Genomic DNA, 18,798 nt, shown 5'->3' on the forward strand with positions numbered 1-18,798 from the left:
GAATTGGTAATAATTTCTAATGCTGGAATGATTTATATGACACTGTGGGGCTTAAATTATTTTTTTTTAGAAAAACATTCCTCTGAAACTGGGCAGGTGCAGACTGAACTGAAAATGAGAACTACAAACTTGACAAAAATCATAGCATAAAAGTCCTTCCGGAAGCCTGAAGAACTATTCCTCAATACTAAATAAAAAACAAGAAAGTGTCTCTTTTTGGAAGCAGAATATGAAGAAATAATACATTTAAAGGTTAAATTTCTGTCGTGGCACCCTTTAGCATAATAACCTTTTACCTCTTTCTTTCTTCAAGCCTTTCCACCCTTCAGCCCTCCATCTTGTGCAACATAATAGCCGGAGCAGAATGTTTCCTATGGGCCTGCCAGACTGAAATAAATCGTTGACTCTGTGAGGAGATAACTGGCCAAGAAGTAGAAAAGCAGTAAATAACTGCTTTAATTCTGTAGATTTCCTTTACATTTAACTCTTTCTTAACAATCCTTAACATTTTATTCCATGAGTCAGTCTTGCATTTATACGATTTTATGACCATCTTGGGTAAATCAAACTACCAAAACAGATTTTTAGAAAAAGCCCTTGATCCCTACAGCATTTTTGACTGTTGCATTGATACACACTTTTCTTTTTATTTTTGTGCAATACAGGTTTAAGACTTAAAATATAATTCAAATTAGTTACTTAGTATATAATTGATTAGTATTTTTTTTGTTTTTTTTTTGTTTATACCCTATTACTGACAGTTTTGCACTGTCCTTGGTATACATAATATACAGGGGGCAATCATAAACTTCCTATTATTATTGCTAAGAAAAAAAAAGTATGTAATGAAAATGAACATTCTTCGTAAGTATAGTCCATCTTTACCAATCTTCACCTTAGGCGACACACTTCTCCATACAATGGATGAGCTGATGGAGACCATCTGGTGCGTCACTTCGCTGTCGTCAAACGCCTGTCACAAAATGGAAGAGAAAGAAATCACTGGGTGCGAGGTCGGGGGAGTAGGGGGGGCTAAGACAGACTTTTTGAACCCCAAGTCACCTGCGAGTTTCACTATTTCTTTTCAACCAGGTGCACAATGTTGGTTTTGACCCTTTAGCAGGATCATGCAGAATCATACCACAGGCTTTTTAAACAAGAAGAAATGTTCATGAACATACTAATTTCCCAGGACATAATTTGACCAATTTTTCTGTTTTTTTTAAACGATAATACAGTATGTATTTTATGACCGCCCCTGTACTACAAATAAATGGATGCCTTTGCAGACTATACAGGGTATTACAGATGAACAGGGAGCTGAGGCTTAGCAAAGTGAGAAACAATGTGGTTTCTCTGATATGTTTAAGGTAAAAAATATATATTTTCTATAAATCTTATACTGTAAAGCAGATGAAAACAAAGCAGCACAATAAGAGAATTAAAGAAGCAAAGTATTGCAAGCTATCTTGTAATAAGAGTATATATATATATACTGTATATAAACATGGTTATAGTTTAAGTAAATAGACTACGGTGAAGGACAAAAGGAGAGAGAGAAAGGCTGAGGCAATTTGTAGCAGACTCACAGAAGTGAAACTGAAATATTTTCCTCCTCCTGCAGCACAATGACATAAGCAAAATCAGCTAAAGAGCTCTCTTCAGCATCCTCAAGCAACCACACCTAGCCTGAGAAAAAGAGGTAAGCAATGCCTTTTTATCTATCAGTTGTCTTGTGTGTAGTTTACAGGGAGATTTGTTATATAATAGTGAGATTTGCTATATAATAGTGACAAGGTTTTGCACGTGTTCATATACAGTACATACCAAATGTGAATTTTGTTATTGATGTATTTCTGCACTCTGTCTTGCTTGTACAATAATGTCTTATATGTGCATATATACAGTATGTGTAGTATGTGTGGGAAATGAGATAACAGGGCTGCATCATTGTTCCTTAAAGCTAATTCTTTGCAGCTTGTATAATCTAGATGCTTAAAAACACATGATTAATCTGGTCACTAACAGAACCATCTTAACCTGCACAAATCTGTGATCATGAACTGAGATCAGGGAAATGATGGAGCACAAAATTCCCTAAGGTATTACAGCAAAAATATAAATGTTTAATATGCTCTATTAGATTAGATGCAACTCCTTTTAAGTAATAATCATGTTTAAGCCAGAAAAGAAGCTGTGTCCGTTAGATTCAGGGTGCATAGAGACCCCCATTGAGCAATATGGGACTTGGATACAGAAATAGGATTCATAATTGAGTAATTTTATTACAAATCCTGGCAAAATAAAAACATTACTCAAAAGCAAGGATTGGTCAAAACACAGTCAAATATGAACAAGGACTGTAGTGAAAGTTCTGAAAAAGTGGGTATACCTTTTTTATTAACTAATACAGGTTGTTTAAATTACTGTACCTTTTCTACTATACAAAGGTTAGGTGTAGAAAGGTTCCTCAATATATTCTCCATCACAAGTTGCATTTGCACTATTGTTGAACCCAACTTTTGGATCCTCTTTGAAAATCCCCTTTGTTGTAGTAGATTGTTTCCCACATCTTACGGTTATGGAGATGACGCTACTGACAAGAGCAATGTGCACAGATAGAGGAAAAAAGTTTAAAGAAGGGGAAACCAGCATTGAAGACAAACCAAGCAGTGGGAGACCAACAACTGCGTCAGAGGAGATTTTCAAAGAGGATCTGAGTCGGGACCTTTACATGGTACCTTTATATAGAAGAAGACTTTATTCAAATAATTAATCAAGTGTGACTGATGTGGGAGTTTGGGACTGATCCCCTGAACAGGACATAGCAGTGTCTTGGGTGGAAAAGGTTATAGAAAAAAGGCCCATTCTAGTTTAGTCCAGAATTTCTTTAGGACTGAATTAGAATTAGATAAAAAATTTAATAAAATAAAAGGCATCTGAAAATGACCCAACAGCCTGTGTTACTCTGTTTTATAACCTGAACAGGACATACAGTAGCGGTGTCTTGGGTGGCAGTAAGAGAAAAACAACAATGTTTCCTCGCAGATTCTGAGCTAAAAGAAGTGCGGTTTTCCTTCTGGTAGCTGAGTCTTTCAGGAGGCCCCTGGTCCAGGCTGACTGGTGTGGGAGTTTGGGACTGATTCCCTGAACAGGACATAGCAGTGTCTTGGGTGGCAGCGAGAGTCTTAAGCTGCTAAGCTTAAACTTTGCCTTAATGGCATTTTGAGACTGATCAAACAAACCCTCGGCAGATACAGTAGATGGATCGTCTCTGTGCCATCGACATGTTATTTATTCCTCTGCAGAGTGAGAGAGAGAGAAATAGAGCAGCATAATGTGACATGCACAATGTAGTTTGTCCGACCTAGTTGAGCGAGTAAGCCAGCACACAGGCGGTGCCAGCTTGAGTGTGAATCGTTTTTTCGTGCTGGGGTGGGAAACCTGAAGTGATTGAATGGGAGAATAGTGGGCCCAGATATCTTATGTTTTTGTGAAGGTGCCATATCCGCCAAGGACTGTTCCAATGATGGCTGGTAAACTAGTACTGCTTTTTCGGCCCCGGCCAACACCAAATACTGTTCAAAGCCAAGTGCCATGGAGATGGAGAGGTTTTAATTGTTGTCGCTTCAGAAAGGAAGGAAAAACCCAGAGAACTTTAAAGGTTTCGTGCTGGCAGTAGGGTGGGCCAGTTCACTTTGTTTTTCAGCTGCTCGACAGTACAGACAGAAAACAGTTCAGCTGGGACTGGGACTCCAACCTCTCCACATAATCGCTCTGGAGACACACAGACAGCTGTTGATGATGTCTTGGAGATACTGTTATGCAACCACTTTTTTTCAATTCTTCGCACATGAGGCGAGAATTCCCAGGCAGAAGGGGCATGCTTCATGCTACCAACTTGAGATGTAGCTAGAAGGCTAATGAAAAAATCTATACAAAATTGTCATTCTGTGCATCCATGACTCACTAAGTGAGGCTGTTGTCGAGAACAGGGTTTCCTGGATCCTTTCTGACTGGAAGACCTCAGTCAGTGTGATCAGTCCCCTGCTGTTCACACTGCTGACTCACGACTGTGTAGTGACACACAGGTCCAACCACATCATCAAGTTTGCTGATGACACAAGTTATGGTTGGCAACAAGCCAGCATACAGAGAGGATGTGCAGCGGCTAACAGACTGGTGTAAAGACAACCTATCTTGCTAAAACACAAAGAGATGTTGACTTTAGGAGGACATAGAGTGACCACTGAACATCAATGGCTCCTTTGTGGAGATCGCCAACAGCACCAAATTCCTGGGTGTCCACCTGGAGGAAAATCTCACCTGGTCCGTCAACAACAACCCCTTGCACAAGAAAGCCCAACAACGTCTTTTGTTCCTGAGAAACCTGAGGAAAGCCCTGCTTCCACCACCAATCCTCACCCCTTTCTATAGAGGGACTACTCATAGAATCCGGAGCAGCTACATCACTATCTGGTTTGGGAATTGTGCCATCTCAGACCTTAAGACCCTCCAGGGAATAGTGAGGACCATTGGGAAGATCATTGCAGTCTCTCTTTCCTCTATCAAAGACATCTACACCACATGCTGCATTCGCAAAGCCACCTGCCAAATGTTTACTGTTTCACTACCTCAACTACCTTTCACTACCTCATTACCTCAACTCATTACCTCATCACCACGAAGTATTGAAATGTGTCGTCATGTAGTGTTGGGCATTAAGTGAATAGCCTTTCTTCAGGCAGAACATTAGGGGACATGATATTTCGTACAGTGAATCGACACACAAAAGGCGTAACACTCACTGAATGTTCACATGAACAACTGCAGTAGGCTTCGAGCCCTCTCAGCCAGAATCGTTATTCACAGATGTGCTGCAACAAATGTGATGAGCACAACTGCTACCATCTATGAGCCAGATTTACAAAGACAGCTCACCCATTAGTTGCTACCAACTGGAGCAACTGATAAAATGCAAGTAGCAAATTTGCTGGTGAGCTGCTGTATACTGTATGTGGCAATATCATAAGCTCGTTTATCCCTTAGGTTTTCACTCATTCATCATCTCATACCGCTTAATACTTTATACAGGGGGGCCTGAAGCCTATCCTCGAAAACTTAGGGCACAAGATGGTGTATACTGGACAGGGTGCCAATCCATTGCAGGGCACACACTTATATACATACTCACACAAGCCTATCTGCATGTCCTTGGACTGTGGAAGGAAATCGGAGTACCTGGAGGAAACCCACCAAGCATGGGGAGAACATGCAAACTCCATGCGCACGGAGGCGGGAATCGAACCTGGCTGTGAATTGAACTGGACCCTGAAGGTGCAATGCGACATGATAATTATGATAAAAGATGTCATTACATCACCTCCTGACCCCAGCAAGGATGCCATCAGTCTACCTGCTGATCCCAGTGAGGAGACTGTTGCTTTACCTCCTGACTCTGCCAAGGACCCCACCTGGTGACCTCGGAGAGGATGCCTGTTTACTTTGTGAACGGTGATGTTGCTCTGTAATCTGTAGATTTCTTAGATAAGGTTATTGTTCAGCCACCTGCTAACATTACAAATGATATTGTATTCTTGCCTCAAGCTGACTTTGTGGATAATTTTGTGCTCCTGCCATTTGATGACTTCACACATGCTGCCATCTTGCCTCCTCATGACTTTTTGACCCTAGCAAAGGCACCACTACCTGCCGACTTCAGGGAGTTCTGCCACGCCCTTTTAAAAGAAATAGTTTGACTTGTTTACTACAGTGAAATATAATTTATGAAGAAGTTACGATTAAAAAGTCAGACTCGAATAAAAAAGAAACTTTAACAATTATTTAAACAATAGATTATCAATATTTAGCCAGGAGTGGGTAAACCATAACTTGCAAGTCAACAGGACCACAAGCTATAGCCTATTTTTGTCTATAGATTCTTAAAATAAAATCTGCACTATCATCCAGAGATCACAAGTTTAAATCATGTGTGTCTGTAGCCAGGAAAAAAACAAAACAAAACAAATTACCCACGCTCATGGGGAAAATGGCATACTTTCACTCCTACATCAATCATAGTGACATTAGTCAACCATGGGCATCTGTTACGCCACTCCCTAAAAGTGCATGAGCAGCAGTTAAAAAAGATTAAGTCTGTGGCTTCACATGCCTAAGAGGAAGCATATGTTAGCCTTGCGTGCTGATTGGGAAGTTCCCTAATAAGATGGATGGAAATTCGATTAATTTATGGAGAAAAATTAGTAGAAAAATCCAAAAAAGTGTTAATATAAAGATGAACGTTATCAAGAGAAAAATTATGATTTAAAAATATATATATGCATAGCTCATATAGATGTAATTTAGACAAAACCACTGTCTCTTTTATTTTATTTTTTTCTGTTGATGACATCTTGATCAGTTAGACAGCACAGAAGTACATTAAGTTATCTACTTGTTAGTTGAGAAAGCATTTGTGTGATGTGTGGAAAATCAAAAAATGAAGCAAATGTGAAGTTAGAGCACGGCTAAAAAGAAAAAAAGAAAAATTGTTGAATCACTGAATTTACAGATAATTTTGACTTTTTTAAATCCAATAGATATTAGTAAAGAATCAAGTGCTGTGATTAATGATGATCAATAGCATGGATACTATTGAACCGTTTGCTGATACCAACACCAACAATGGTAATATTGCTGGCAGCAAAGGTGAGTTAGAGAACCCATAGCTATCTAGTAATAACTAGCTAATGCTTTTCTTGTCTTCTTTCATGCTTCTCCCAGAATATTCCTTTTTAACTTAACCTGTAAGCATGCTGTTACACTGTAAAAATAAAAAATCAAGGTTTTAAGGCAATTAAAGACTAATTGAGTAACTAACGAGTTATGCCTCTGCATCAAGTCTACCCCATAATACCCTATTCAATAGCCCATGGCGTAGTCTTAAATAAAAATATATTCATATGTCTGTGAGGTTGCAGTACTTCCCCTATATTTTGGATGGCAGATGTTTTGCCCAATCAGCGATAAGAACATCGACATATCGAAATAGCACAAAAGGTAGGTGTGGTGCCTACAGTTAAAATTTGTATACAGCTATTAGACAAGACATCTGTCACTCAAGATCATTGATAAGAATTTCTTTCGCAAACCTCACATAAGCGTGTGGATTCTTACTGCTGATTGGACGAGACATCTGTCACACAAAATATTTTGTTTTGTTTTTGAATTTTAAATGTTTTCCATTTTGGTATTTAATTATTGAATTTGTTATTCTGTTTTTGGTTTTGTCATTTTGTTTTGCACTTCTCGGCCACCGTAGACTTGACTGTACTTCTTTTATGTATTGAGTGACAGATGTCTCTTCCAATCAGCGATGAGAATTTCATTTGCAAACTACAGTATACCTTTTCCAGTTCGACTAAATTGTCATTGTGTTTTGTAATTTGGTATTTTCCATCAGGATATGTCATTGTGTTCTGATTTGTTATATTTTTCCGTTTTGTTTTTTTTTTTTTGTTTTTGAATTAGTTATTTTGTTTTTGGTTTCATTATTTTGTTTTCGGATTTTTACTTTTTTTCAAATTTATTTTGTTTTTGTTTTTGTTTTTTTAATTTTTAATTTTGGTATTTTTTTTCTGTTTTTGTTGTTTTGTTTTTGACTTTATTTGTTTTTGGTTTTGTTATTTGGTTTTGCACTTCTCAGCCACCGTACAGACACATCAGGGCACATAAATGCTCATAATGAAGTGTACAATGTAGGTTCTGTGTAGACTTGATGCAAAAGCATATAGAGTTTAAATAAAACATATTTTTTTGTTCAGGATTTATTAACACTTTTCCCACTTTGTAACACTTTTTGATTATCATGTTTAAAATGCTTTTAGTTGTCGATGTTTTTCTTTTCCTTTTTTTCTTAGAGTATAATGGACCCAATGGTGACTCTATTTCTGTAGAAATAGTTAAAGAAACTAAAAAGTGCTCAGCTGGTTCCACAAAAGTCCTAAATCACTTGTTCAAGACAAAAAAGTTTGGCAAAAAACATTCCTCAAAATGTAACCCAGGTAGGTGTGAATAAATCGATTTCTGATTTCAGGACGTATATGGAGCTTCACAGGTGTTTTACAGTTAGCTACTAATATTTTATTAAAAGTTTAAATAAAAGATGAGAAGAAGAAAGGCACAGACAGCCATTGACAATAGTATTTTTATGAAAAAAAGTGAAACAGTGTTGAAAACAATACATAATGATATAATTTTTAGCATATCCTGTTGAATTATAGTGACACACGATCAAGCTAAATGCAACCTCTTTCAGTCCAACTGATGATTATTACAACCAATATATAGATGATACTTTTTAGTTCTAATTTTGGATTAACACTTGGAAAATGGACAACGGTTTGGAATGTTTTTAATTGTGCATGTTTCCTCTTTGTTGATGCTTTTTTTTCCTAGAGCATAATGGAGCTGTAGGTGACTCCACAGAGTTGGTTAAACTAACTTCAAAATCCGAAAGCAGTTCTGCAGGACATTTACTAAAGTTGATATTGAAGACAAAAAAAACAGCAAAAAAGAATTCAAAATCTAGCCCAAGTAAGTTAGACTAAGACAACTTGTGCTTTTTGTTCCTCATGTACTCAAAAAATTTTCTTGATTATAGAAGGCTATTTTTTTTCCTTAAAAAAAGTATCCCATTATTTCAGACCTATTGGACTTCAGTCAGAATCTGGAAAAGGGATATCTGGCAGAAGCTAGCCAGCAACTTTTAGAAAGGGAGAAGGGCCTCTTCATCTTACAGTCCTCAGCTAAGGATGAAAGTTCCACCAAAGATGAAATAAAAGGTTTGACGGCGGACTATGAGACCCTGATAGATCATCTGAAGATGGCTGTCTACAATTCCTTTATCATGGACAGTCAGGAGGTGTTGAGAAGTGCCATAATGGCTATAGTTCAGCAAGAGGATCAAGACAGGCTCTGGGAAGAGGCGGCAGAGGAGCCCCCATGTTGGCGACCCATGAGATGCCTACAGATCCATGACACGATACTTAAGGAGGTAGTGGAGATACGACTTAAGCAAGTAAATGAAGAAGAACTTGAAGAAGGAGAAATGCTTAAAAGAGAAGTGTTACAGATAGGCAGTGTCATTCAGAATGACCTACTTCAGGTTGTCAATTATGTGCAAGGATGTTACTCATCAGATTTCAATGTGTGTAACATATATGCTCAGCTCTACCATCAAGCTTTCTCAACAAAACTCAGAAAACTTTTACAGTTCAGTGTTACTTTGGAGGATTACAGATTCATACTTCAACAAATAAACTTTTATTTAAAGTAGGTAAAACCTATATGGAAACATGGTTACATGCTATAACAAACTAAATATACTGATCCACCTTATCAAACCACTGTTACATATTTAATGTTTATTTTCAGGAACATTTTGCAACAGGATGAACTGAAGCCGCACATCGACACTGATTCATTAGGATCTTTGTTATCTGAGGAGGATCATAATTCACTGGAGGAGCAGTACCTGTCACACAAAAAGGTGATGCAAAATATATGAGATTATTGCACATCCTTGTATATTTTATACACTTATTGGGCACTTAAAGATGAACACTTTGGCTCTGCTCATGTATGCGGTTATCTGACTGGATAATTTTGTGGCAGCAGTGCGTGAAATCATGCAGATCTTGAGGAATGTGATCTTATGCAAATTGTGATGATGATACTGATGATGATATGATGATGGTGTGAGTTATGTTTGCCAGATAGCCTGGTGTTGCAAAAACTGCTGATCTCTTATGGTGCTTACAGATGACATTCTCTAATAGAACTATGCAGTGAGTGGCAGTTCAATAGTTAGAAAGGGTTAAATCAAACAATAATTTTATGACAAAATATATACACATACTTAAGATTCATTTTCATGATTGCCAGAGTGGCTGGCACACAAAATATTTTGTTTTGTTTTCACAGTGGCCTAGTTAGCATAGTGCATAAGGGTTTGATTTCCACCTTGGATCTGGGGACGTGGGAGTTTGTATGTCCTCACCTCACTTGGTGAGCTTCCAAAGTCCAAAAACATGGCGATTAGGCTAATTGCCATTGCCATATTTCAACTAGTTTGTGTGTTTGTACACGCGGCTGTGGACTGGTATGCCGCCCTGGTTGTGTACTCGCCTCGTGCCTCAAATGCCCTGAAGGCTCCTTGTGACCCTTAACATTATAAGGAACAAGTGACAGTGAGTGGGCACGATTGTCCGAGTGAAACTTGATGTAGTTTCTGCTGTTTTAGCCTACGTGCTCAAGGTTCAGTTGTGCATTGTGAAAGGTTTTTGTGCTCACCAAAGTTGTAAAGATACGTAACATGCATGGAAAGACCTTTTGTAAAAGTGCATGAGACTGCTTATGAGACATGCACGGAAAGACCTTCTGTTCTGAGCAGTGCAGAATATATTTACGGAAATACACCGTATACAATATACCATATATAAATACTATGTCCAGAACAAAAGGTCTTCCTGTGTGTGTCTCATAAGCACTCTCACACACTCCTACATTGTTGACCTCCTCAGAAGCCCTGCGTAATGGCTCTCATAAATATTATTACATCCTGTGGTCACCATGTAACAGGATGGCTATTTGTTAAAATACTGCTGCTTACTATTTTTTTTCTCATAAAAAACACACCATCTGTGTAAACTTTTGTATGTAACAACTTTTAACATCATTGGGAACACTGATGTATGATGTGAACTTCAAAGAAGCTCTTGACCTACAGTATATCTGCATTAATATTTTATGAATGCACAACTGTTTTAGGATTGGCTGATTGGATAATTACATGAATGAACAGAAGTACTATATCCTAATAAAGTGTATAAAGTGTCATTTTAAGTGTCAATAGCTCACTTTTAGGACACACGAATTGTCCTATGTTTCTTTTTTTCTTACAGAAGGAGGTCAATACTTGGTTGGACAACGCTCTAAAGTTAAAGGAGGCAGACTGGCAGACTAATAAAAAACCTGAACTTGATGATGAATATTATTTTTGCCATCTGGCTTTAGATGTTATAGGGGTATGCGCATTTGGATGATTTGTCTAATCGTATAGTTTAAGATCACTATGAGTTAGCATGCTACGTAATTAACAATTTGTCTTCTCTGGACTTGTGTGAACGTTGCAATTTACAGGTTGTTGATGAAGCCATAAAAGAGGTTGCATTCCTTCTGGGCAATGAAAAAGGACAGACAATTTTGTTGCAGTTGGACAGCTTCCTATTGGGGTATTATTGCATTCAGCTGATCAAACTATTATCAAACTACTTTATTCCTAAGAGATAAGAGAAGTGATAATAATAATAATAATAATAATAATAATAATAATAATCCTAGACTTCCAGTCTTGGCAGAAATTAGACTGGACTGGGATCTTTTAGTCAGTTTGTAAAATGTATTCCTTTAAAATGAAGCTTTGATGTTAAATACGTTTGAACTTTTTGCCAAAATTAATAGCTTTAAATGGTCATGGAACTATGTTAGTTTAAAAATAACATTTTATTTGTATGTGGCAGCAAACCTATAATAAAGATATTCACTTACTTTTGACAGTTATAAGACCTCCATGGCGGAATATCTTAAAAACCAGCAGCTAAACATAAATGAAAGCTTAAAAGCTGAGCTGTTTAATATCAGCAGGTTAAGGTGAGTAATTATCAGTTATCATTACTGATTGAATTATTTTCTCAAGAAAGAACTGTTATGCTAATTACCTATTTTAATAAGCTACTTTTCTGTAATGAAAATATTTTAACCATCAAGTATTGGAAGTGTGAATTCAAATATTTAAGAAAAATGTTGAAATGAGGAACCGTTTGGAGGTTGTAATGTCAAATTACTGCAATTACAGGGATTATATAGAGAAACAGGAGAATCTTCCAGATGAAGTGAAAGTAGCCTGGCTGGCAATTGTGTCTGAGATTAGAGATGACTGTCACAGTTACTTCCTCCTGGGAATACACAAAGGTCTCAAGGTATCTATAAATCATGCACTTAGACCATTCTCAAAGCTAGGCTTCCAACCTGGCTATTCAATATCCCATTACATGTTTGGAAAGGCTGCCCATGAGTAAAATTACATTTAATGATCAGTCCTGGAAAGGCTCTTTTTGAGCAGTGGTGTAGGCTGAATCTGTGACTCTGAGATTTTTACCAGCACATGAAATTGTAAAGTCACATCAAGTGCTGTAACAGATCGTTTTTTGTTATACACTGAATCTATTTCTGTTTGAGATTATAAGATTAAATTTGTAAGTCTATAGAGTCTACATTCACATTACAAGCTGTGAAATTAGATGTTAAATTCCGTTTTTTTTGTCAGATCATATTTTCATGTCAAAACAGTTTACATTTATTATTGCAAGTGACTTTTATCTGACTACTAACGTGGACACACAAGTCCAAAGAAATGGCTAGGATGCACACATCAATATGCCTTTGCTCAGTGAAATGATCTCAAACACTGCTCTATTTCTGTAGGTTTCTCTCCATTGACTACTCCAGTTCCCTCTACTACTCATCCACTTAAGTCACATGAGACTTACTGAACCAGGAACCTGAAATTATACATACTTCAAATCACCCAAAATGTGACTTAATACCTGATTTGATGCAATAGCTCACATTTCTTAAATAAATATTCGAAATAAAGATTCAGCCATGCCATTCCATTACAGTTCACATGTGCAAGTGGAAATATAAAGCTTAAAACCCATAAGAATTTTTTTATTTGGTATGTACTAAAGTGTCCTGTGATAAACTATAGTATATACAATAATATAGGATCAGTACTTTGGCATTTCAGTGGTAGTACTATGGTGTATACCACAATACTTTGGTAAATACCATGCTTTTTATTTGCTTTTGCAATTTAGCGAGTATTTAATATGGTATGCTTGTACATTCTGTACCATATTAGATATGTTTGTCCATAAAGCCGGTTTCAGCTTACACTATGGTATTCATTATTGTTACATACACACAATGGCACCCTACTATATATTTATCATATATATTACCATTATGGTATATAAACATGTATAACCATTTAATTCAACTACATGTTCCATAGAGCCATACTACTGTACATTTTAAAACCATATTTCATACTATAGTACTGTACATGCACCATTCAGCTAAAGCATGGACCATAGTACCATAGTGATTTTTAAAAATGCAGAAATGTTGGTGTAAAGCTCATGTACACATGCAGCATATTACATGAAGTAATAAACTTACTCAAACACACACCCACATTATATACTGTATATACACTGTATGTAATGTATATATTCTGTATATACAAACTGTACTGTATATACTGTATCTGTTTTCTCTGTGGTATTTACACAGGTGGTTTACTGTAAATTGTGGACTCCAGCTTGGTTTTCAGAGCATGAAAAGATTATTGAACAACTAGAAGATACTTTGATGGAGAAAATTAACTCTTTGAAGGGGTTACACGGTGACTGTCAAAAGGTCAGCATCACCACCGCCATACAATTCAGGAGTGTGTCATATAGTCAAGTTGTTGTTTTTTTATGTAAAAATAATAGAATAATTTGATTGTAGCTGCTCCCTGTATTATGCAAATACAACCTCGGACTAAAAAAACATAATTTTTTACACTGTGTCATATTAATTTAACAAAAATGAACTTAAATAAAAATGTAGATCCACTTTTAGCAGCCATTACATAAAGTACTGTTTTTGGGGTATTTGCTTATGCACAGCTCTCTTAAGGTCCCTCCACAGCATTTCAGCTACAGTAGGTTGTTGTATGGAGTTTAACAAAGCCATTCCAAAACCTTGGATGTTTTATTTTTTCAGCCCTTCTAATATAGATGTACTGGTGTGCTTCAGGTCATTGTCCTTTTACATGACCCGATCTATTACATGACCCGATCTAGACCAGTACCTGTTGGACAGATGGCCTCACATTTACCTCTAGAAAACTTTGGAGCTCATGGTCAACTCAGTGACTGGAAGGTGTCCAGGTCCTATGGCTGCAAAACAATTCCAAATCATCATCTCTCCAACACGTACAAGGTGTACGAAGGGGAGGAGGTGTTTCTGCTGAAATGCTGTTTGGTTTTTGCCTAACATGGAGCTGGGCATTAAGGCCAAACAACTCCACTTTGGTCTCATTTGTCTATAGGACATTGTTCCTGAAGTCTTGTGGTTTGTTCAAATGCAGTTTTGTGAACCTCAGGCATGCTTTTATGTTTTTTCTTTTAGACAGAAGATGTTTCTCCTGCCAATCCTTTCAAACAAACTGTACTTGCTCAGTATTCTTCTAAGACCTACAGTGGGGTGTGTGGGGTCAGAGATTTTTTTTCTTGGTATTTCTCTGAGCCTTGCATTGCCTGAACATGGGGTGAATGTGCTTGGACAACCACTTCTTATACTGTAGATTGCAGCTGTCTTGAATGCTTTCCACTTTTGAATAATCTTTCCTACTGTAGAATGTTGAACACCAAATTGTTGTGGAATGGTTTTATAACCCTTTTCACATTGATGTGCAGCAACAATTGCTTCTTTAGGATCACTGTTCATGTCTTTTCCTCTTAAGATTGTGTTAACAAACACCTAAATGCTCCAAAAAGTTCTGCTTTTATAGAGGTCTGCACACATGCTGATGATCAGTTAATCAAGGACAGATGAAAAAAACTGGCATGGTGAAAAAAGTTATATGTCTGAGAAATATATATTTAATTAAAAGAGAGAGTTTGAAAATGACGGTACATCATGCACACAATCTATCTCTGTCTCTGTCTCCCTTTCTCTTTGTCTCTCTCTTTCTCTCTCTTCTATAACTGTGTGTATAGGAGCTGTTGACCCAGCTTCATTTTGAGGTGATGATTGAATACGTGAGGAGGATGCTAAAGAGGAAATTAAAACTAAAAAACAAGCATGACCAGGAGGCAGCTGCACTCTTTCTCTGTGAGGACAGCAACAGAATCAACACACTGTTTGGCAGAAATGTTAGTAGGCCTCTTGCCCACATACAGACAGCCCAAAAAAAGCAAAGTCATTGCAATTACATAATGTCAGATGTTGTAATATTCTTTTCATATTTTATTAATTTTTTTTCTTGAATATTGGTTTTAATTGCATGGCTTCATAATAATCTTCAGTTCCCGACATTTATTGGACCTGTGGAACTGCTTAATACATAAACGCCTAACATGATCTCCCCAAAGAGTTGATGTCTCACGTTCTGTAAAAATAAGCAAAATGCTTAATTTCACTTATTGGTAAGATTTAATTTTAGTCTAATTACGTTGCCTAGATTTTGAACTGTATTATCCAGATCATACACCACCTATACACTATCATCTATGTAATATGTTTTAAATGTTTTATCTGGTATGTATGTTATTACCCTTAGACCAAGTAATGTGCAAAAAAAACTTACGTACAGTATTTTGGATTAAAGCATATCCCAATTATTGCTGAGGTTCTCATAATTACCTAAATACATTTACCAGCGCATGTTTTTGTTGTTGTTGATGATGCTGATATTTAAGAATTAATAATATAAATTATTAATTGATTAAAATTATTAAATATTTAACATTATATAAATAATCCATTTATTCCAACAATAATCCATTTATTCCAACAGCAATCAGAGAAGAAATGGCTGTCTGAAATTTTACCCAGAGTTTCCGAGGTGATAAAGGAGCAAGATCCAGAAAGCCTTGTACTGGAAATCTGTGCACTCTTAAAACACCACCCTGACCTCAGGTGGGTTTGGGCACACCATATTTTTTATAAATGTTATTTCATAGTTATGTATTTATAGTAATTGTACAAATGTCCTAGTGATGTTTTTGTCATTAAGATAAAAGGAGCTAATAAGTCAAATTTACAATGAAAATAATGGATTGGTTAGAGGGCAAAGGAGGAAGTGCCAGTCCTAATGCCCGGATACGTCATCATAAAACCTGTGCAGATTGGATTATTTGCTGCAGAAACATCTTAACAGGAGCAGCCAAAACAACAACAACAACATACTGCGGGTCTGGCAGATGTTTTGGCGTTGAAGCATGACCCATGGCTGCTCTGATCTCATAACAACTCATCCTGGCAGCTCATTTGCAAATGAAAAATTATGGCCAGAAAGACTGATCTGCAGTACATTTCCGAAACTTTGTGCCAGTCCGTCAAACCAAATATCTTTCTTGCCTTGTATCACTGTATACAACTGTTTGTCATGCAGTTTTTTTCTATTGGAGGGTCCAGCTATTTCTATTTATATTATTAACTCAGGTGTGTTGTTCAGCCCCACTGTCATATTAGGACTGGATTCCTCCAACTAACTTCTGGCAGGTCTGTTCCTGTGGCCCTGTGAACCTCTAACTCACATCACTGACTTGTTTTTAATGGCTGGAAGTTTTCCCTTACCACCCCATTGCTATATTCTCTCCAATAGCTTCCTGTAGCTGACTTTATCCAAAATTAAAATTTTCATACTTAAATTGGGTCAGCACTTAGCACAAGCCACTTTGCATCATGCTCACTCCAGACTCTCAGAACCATCAACTCACCATTGTTCAAGATCAATTTTGCCTGTGTTTTTACCCTAAAGAAGATGCATGGAATTTACAATCGTATGCACGAAATGAGCTTATTTCAAATTTCATTCCTGCTACTGATCTCAAAACAATTGGGACGGTGGCATGTTTACCATGGTGTAGCATCTCCTCTTCTTTTCAAAACAGTTTGAAGATGTCTCAGCAATGAGGTTTAAATTTGGTCCCATTCCTGAAGCGTTTGTAGTCGTCTTTGATGTATTTTTTGTTTAATGATGTTCTCTATAGGTGAAAGATCTGGACACAAGACCTTCCTTGAAATAGACATCGTCAAAAATCTTTCAATATCTTTCAGCATTCATAGTCCCTTTCAAAACATGCAAACTGCCCATAGCATATGCACTTATGCACTGCCAATCAAAGATGCTGGCTTTTAACCTAAATGCAGATAACACCCTGGAAGCTCTCCCTTCTTTTTAGCCCGTCTGTGATTTCCATGTGTGAAGAATGTCAAATTTGGACTTGTCTGACCATAGAACACTTTTCCACTTTGAAACAGTCCATTTTAAATGAGCAGTGGACCAGTTACTTCTATAAATTGTGTATTCTTTTAAAGCGAAGTTGTTTAACTGGTTGCTGATTAACAGGTGACTTTTTCAGTCTCAAGGAAATGAATCCCCTCAATTCATGCAGCATCCATTGAGCGTAACGAGCAGAACAACCTTTAACCAGAGCTTACAATTTAACTAGACGACCAACGCGATGGTGGAAATTAATTCTGTATGGTGTTGTCATGATGATCACAGTTACCAATGCTGCACTGGCGATCATTTTGGAGAAACAGATTCAGCCAGTCACTGTGCAAGCTAGCTCTCTTACATGCTAAAAGACGTTTCAGACTATTTTATCGGTGATATGAGCTTTTCATTTTTTATGTCCCCTTGTTGCTGTCTAACAATATTGTATACTGTTTCTCCTTCACAGTGAGCAACAGATCTGTCAGCTTTTGCAGCTGAAAAGCAGATGTCCAGATGTACGCATGATAAGAGAGTGTTACCAACAAACTATAAGCAATCTGCAAAACCCAGAGCTGACTCAAACTTTCTTCTCCCATGTGCCTAAAAGTATTTCATTGAGCTTCTCTTCTTGCCTTCCCTTCTGTTGTTTTACCAATGTGCTCCCATGTAGAAAATGATAACAACTACCCTGTAATGGTCATCTCAATATAACAAAATCAGGTGACATGCAGTTCACGTTGACATAATTAAATACAGTTAAACCTTGGATTGTGAGCATAATTCATTTTGAAACTGTGATTGTAATCCAAATCACTCATATATCAAAGCAAATTTCCCCATAAGAAATAATGGACAAAAATAAAAAATGCTTTACATGCACACACATGGTCACAATGTTTTAGTCAACAGTACGCGCGTGCACGGATGTTGACTATACGAGTGACTCATGTGCATTGAGACCGAGCATGAGAGATGATTACCCACAATCCCGCAGCACGTGAAAGAAAAAGAACCATTGGCTCAGTTGTGATCTCATTACGCTCGGCAGACTAAAGCGCATACTTACTGATCGTAGTGCAAAGCTCGTTTATCAAGTTCAAATTTACTAACATTTTTTGCTTGTCTTGCAAAACACTCGCAGACTAAGTTACTTACAATTCAAGGTTTTACTGTACATATATATAAAGTTATAACAAAAAGGATTGTTATTTCGTGAATTGTTATTGTGAGTAAATATAATGGTACCTCTTGGTAGAATTCTTGATGTGAGTCAAGTAACTGAGCTTTTTTTCCCTGGCTCAGCAGCAGTGTTGGGGGACGTTACTTTTTAAAGTAACTCATTACTTTTTAATGTAATTGTCATTAAAAAATAATCAGTTACATTACAGCCTTACTTTCTGATAAAAGTAATTAGCTAGCTTTTCTATTGCAGAAAATGAAAACTCCTTTGTGAAACCTCATGCATGTTGTTTTAGTCAAGACCATTATAATTATTCTACCATCATCACTCAGCGAAGTTTGGCTGTTAACTACTATAACCCCTATCTCACCTAACGTTGGGCGGTCACTTGCGGCAGCTTACAGTGCCTAACACCGCTTCTCACCATGAGTCATACCGCATAGGTAAGATAGGGGTATAACGGCAGGAGTAACAGAGGGGGGCGGGGCTTGTAGGA

The 18,798-nt window shown here is 37.2% G+C and overlaps 1 protein-coding gene across 1 annotated transcript; it reads left to right on the forward strand.

Moving 5' to 3' along the window:
- Positions 1-6,644: 6,644 nt before the first annotated feature.
- On the forward strand, positions 6,645-17,799 carry LOC128514639 (exocyst complex component 3-like). The gene is made up of 13 exons (XM_053488431.1): positions 6,645-6,708; positions 7,920-8,063; positions 8,458-8,595; positions 8,706-9,333; positions 9,436-9,550; positions 10,965-11,087; positions 11,203-11,294; positions 11,620-11,712; positions 11,918-12,041; positions 13,420-13,545; positions 14,895-15,050; positions 15,695-15,816; positions 17,589-17,799. The coding sequence occupies exons 1-13, from the start codon at positions 6,645-6,647 to the stop codon at positions 17,797-17,799; spliced, it is 2,136 nt and encodes a 711-aa protein (XP_053344406.1).
- Positions 17,800-18,798: the final 999 nt, after the last annotated feature.

This window comes from Clarias gariepinus, chromosome 27 (assembly GCF_024256425.1).
Source record: "Clarias gariepinus isolate MV-2021 ecotype Netherlands chromosome 27, CGAR_prim_01v2, whole genome shotgun sequence".
Lineage (NCBI taxonomy): Eukaryota > Metazoa > Chordata > Actinopteri > Siluriformes > Clariidae > Clarias > Clarias gariepinus.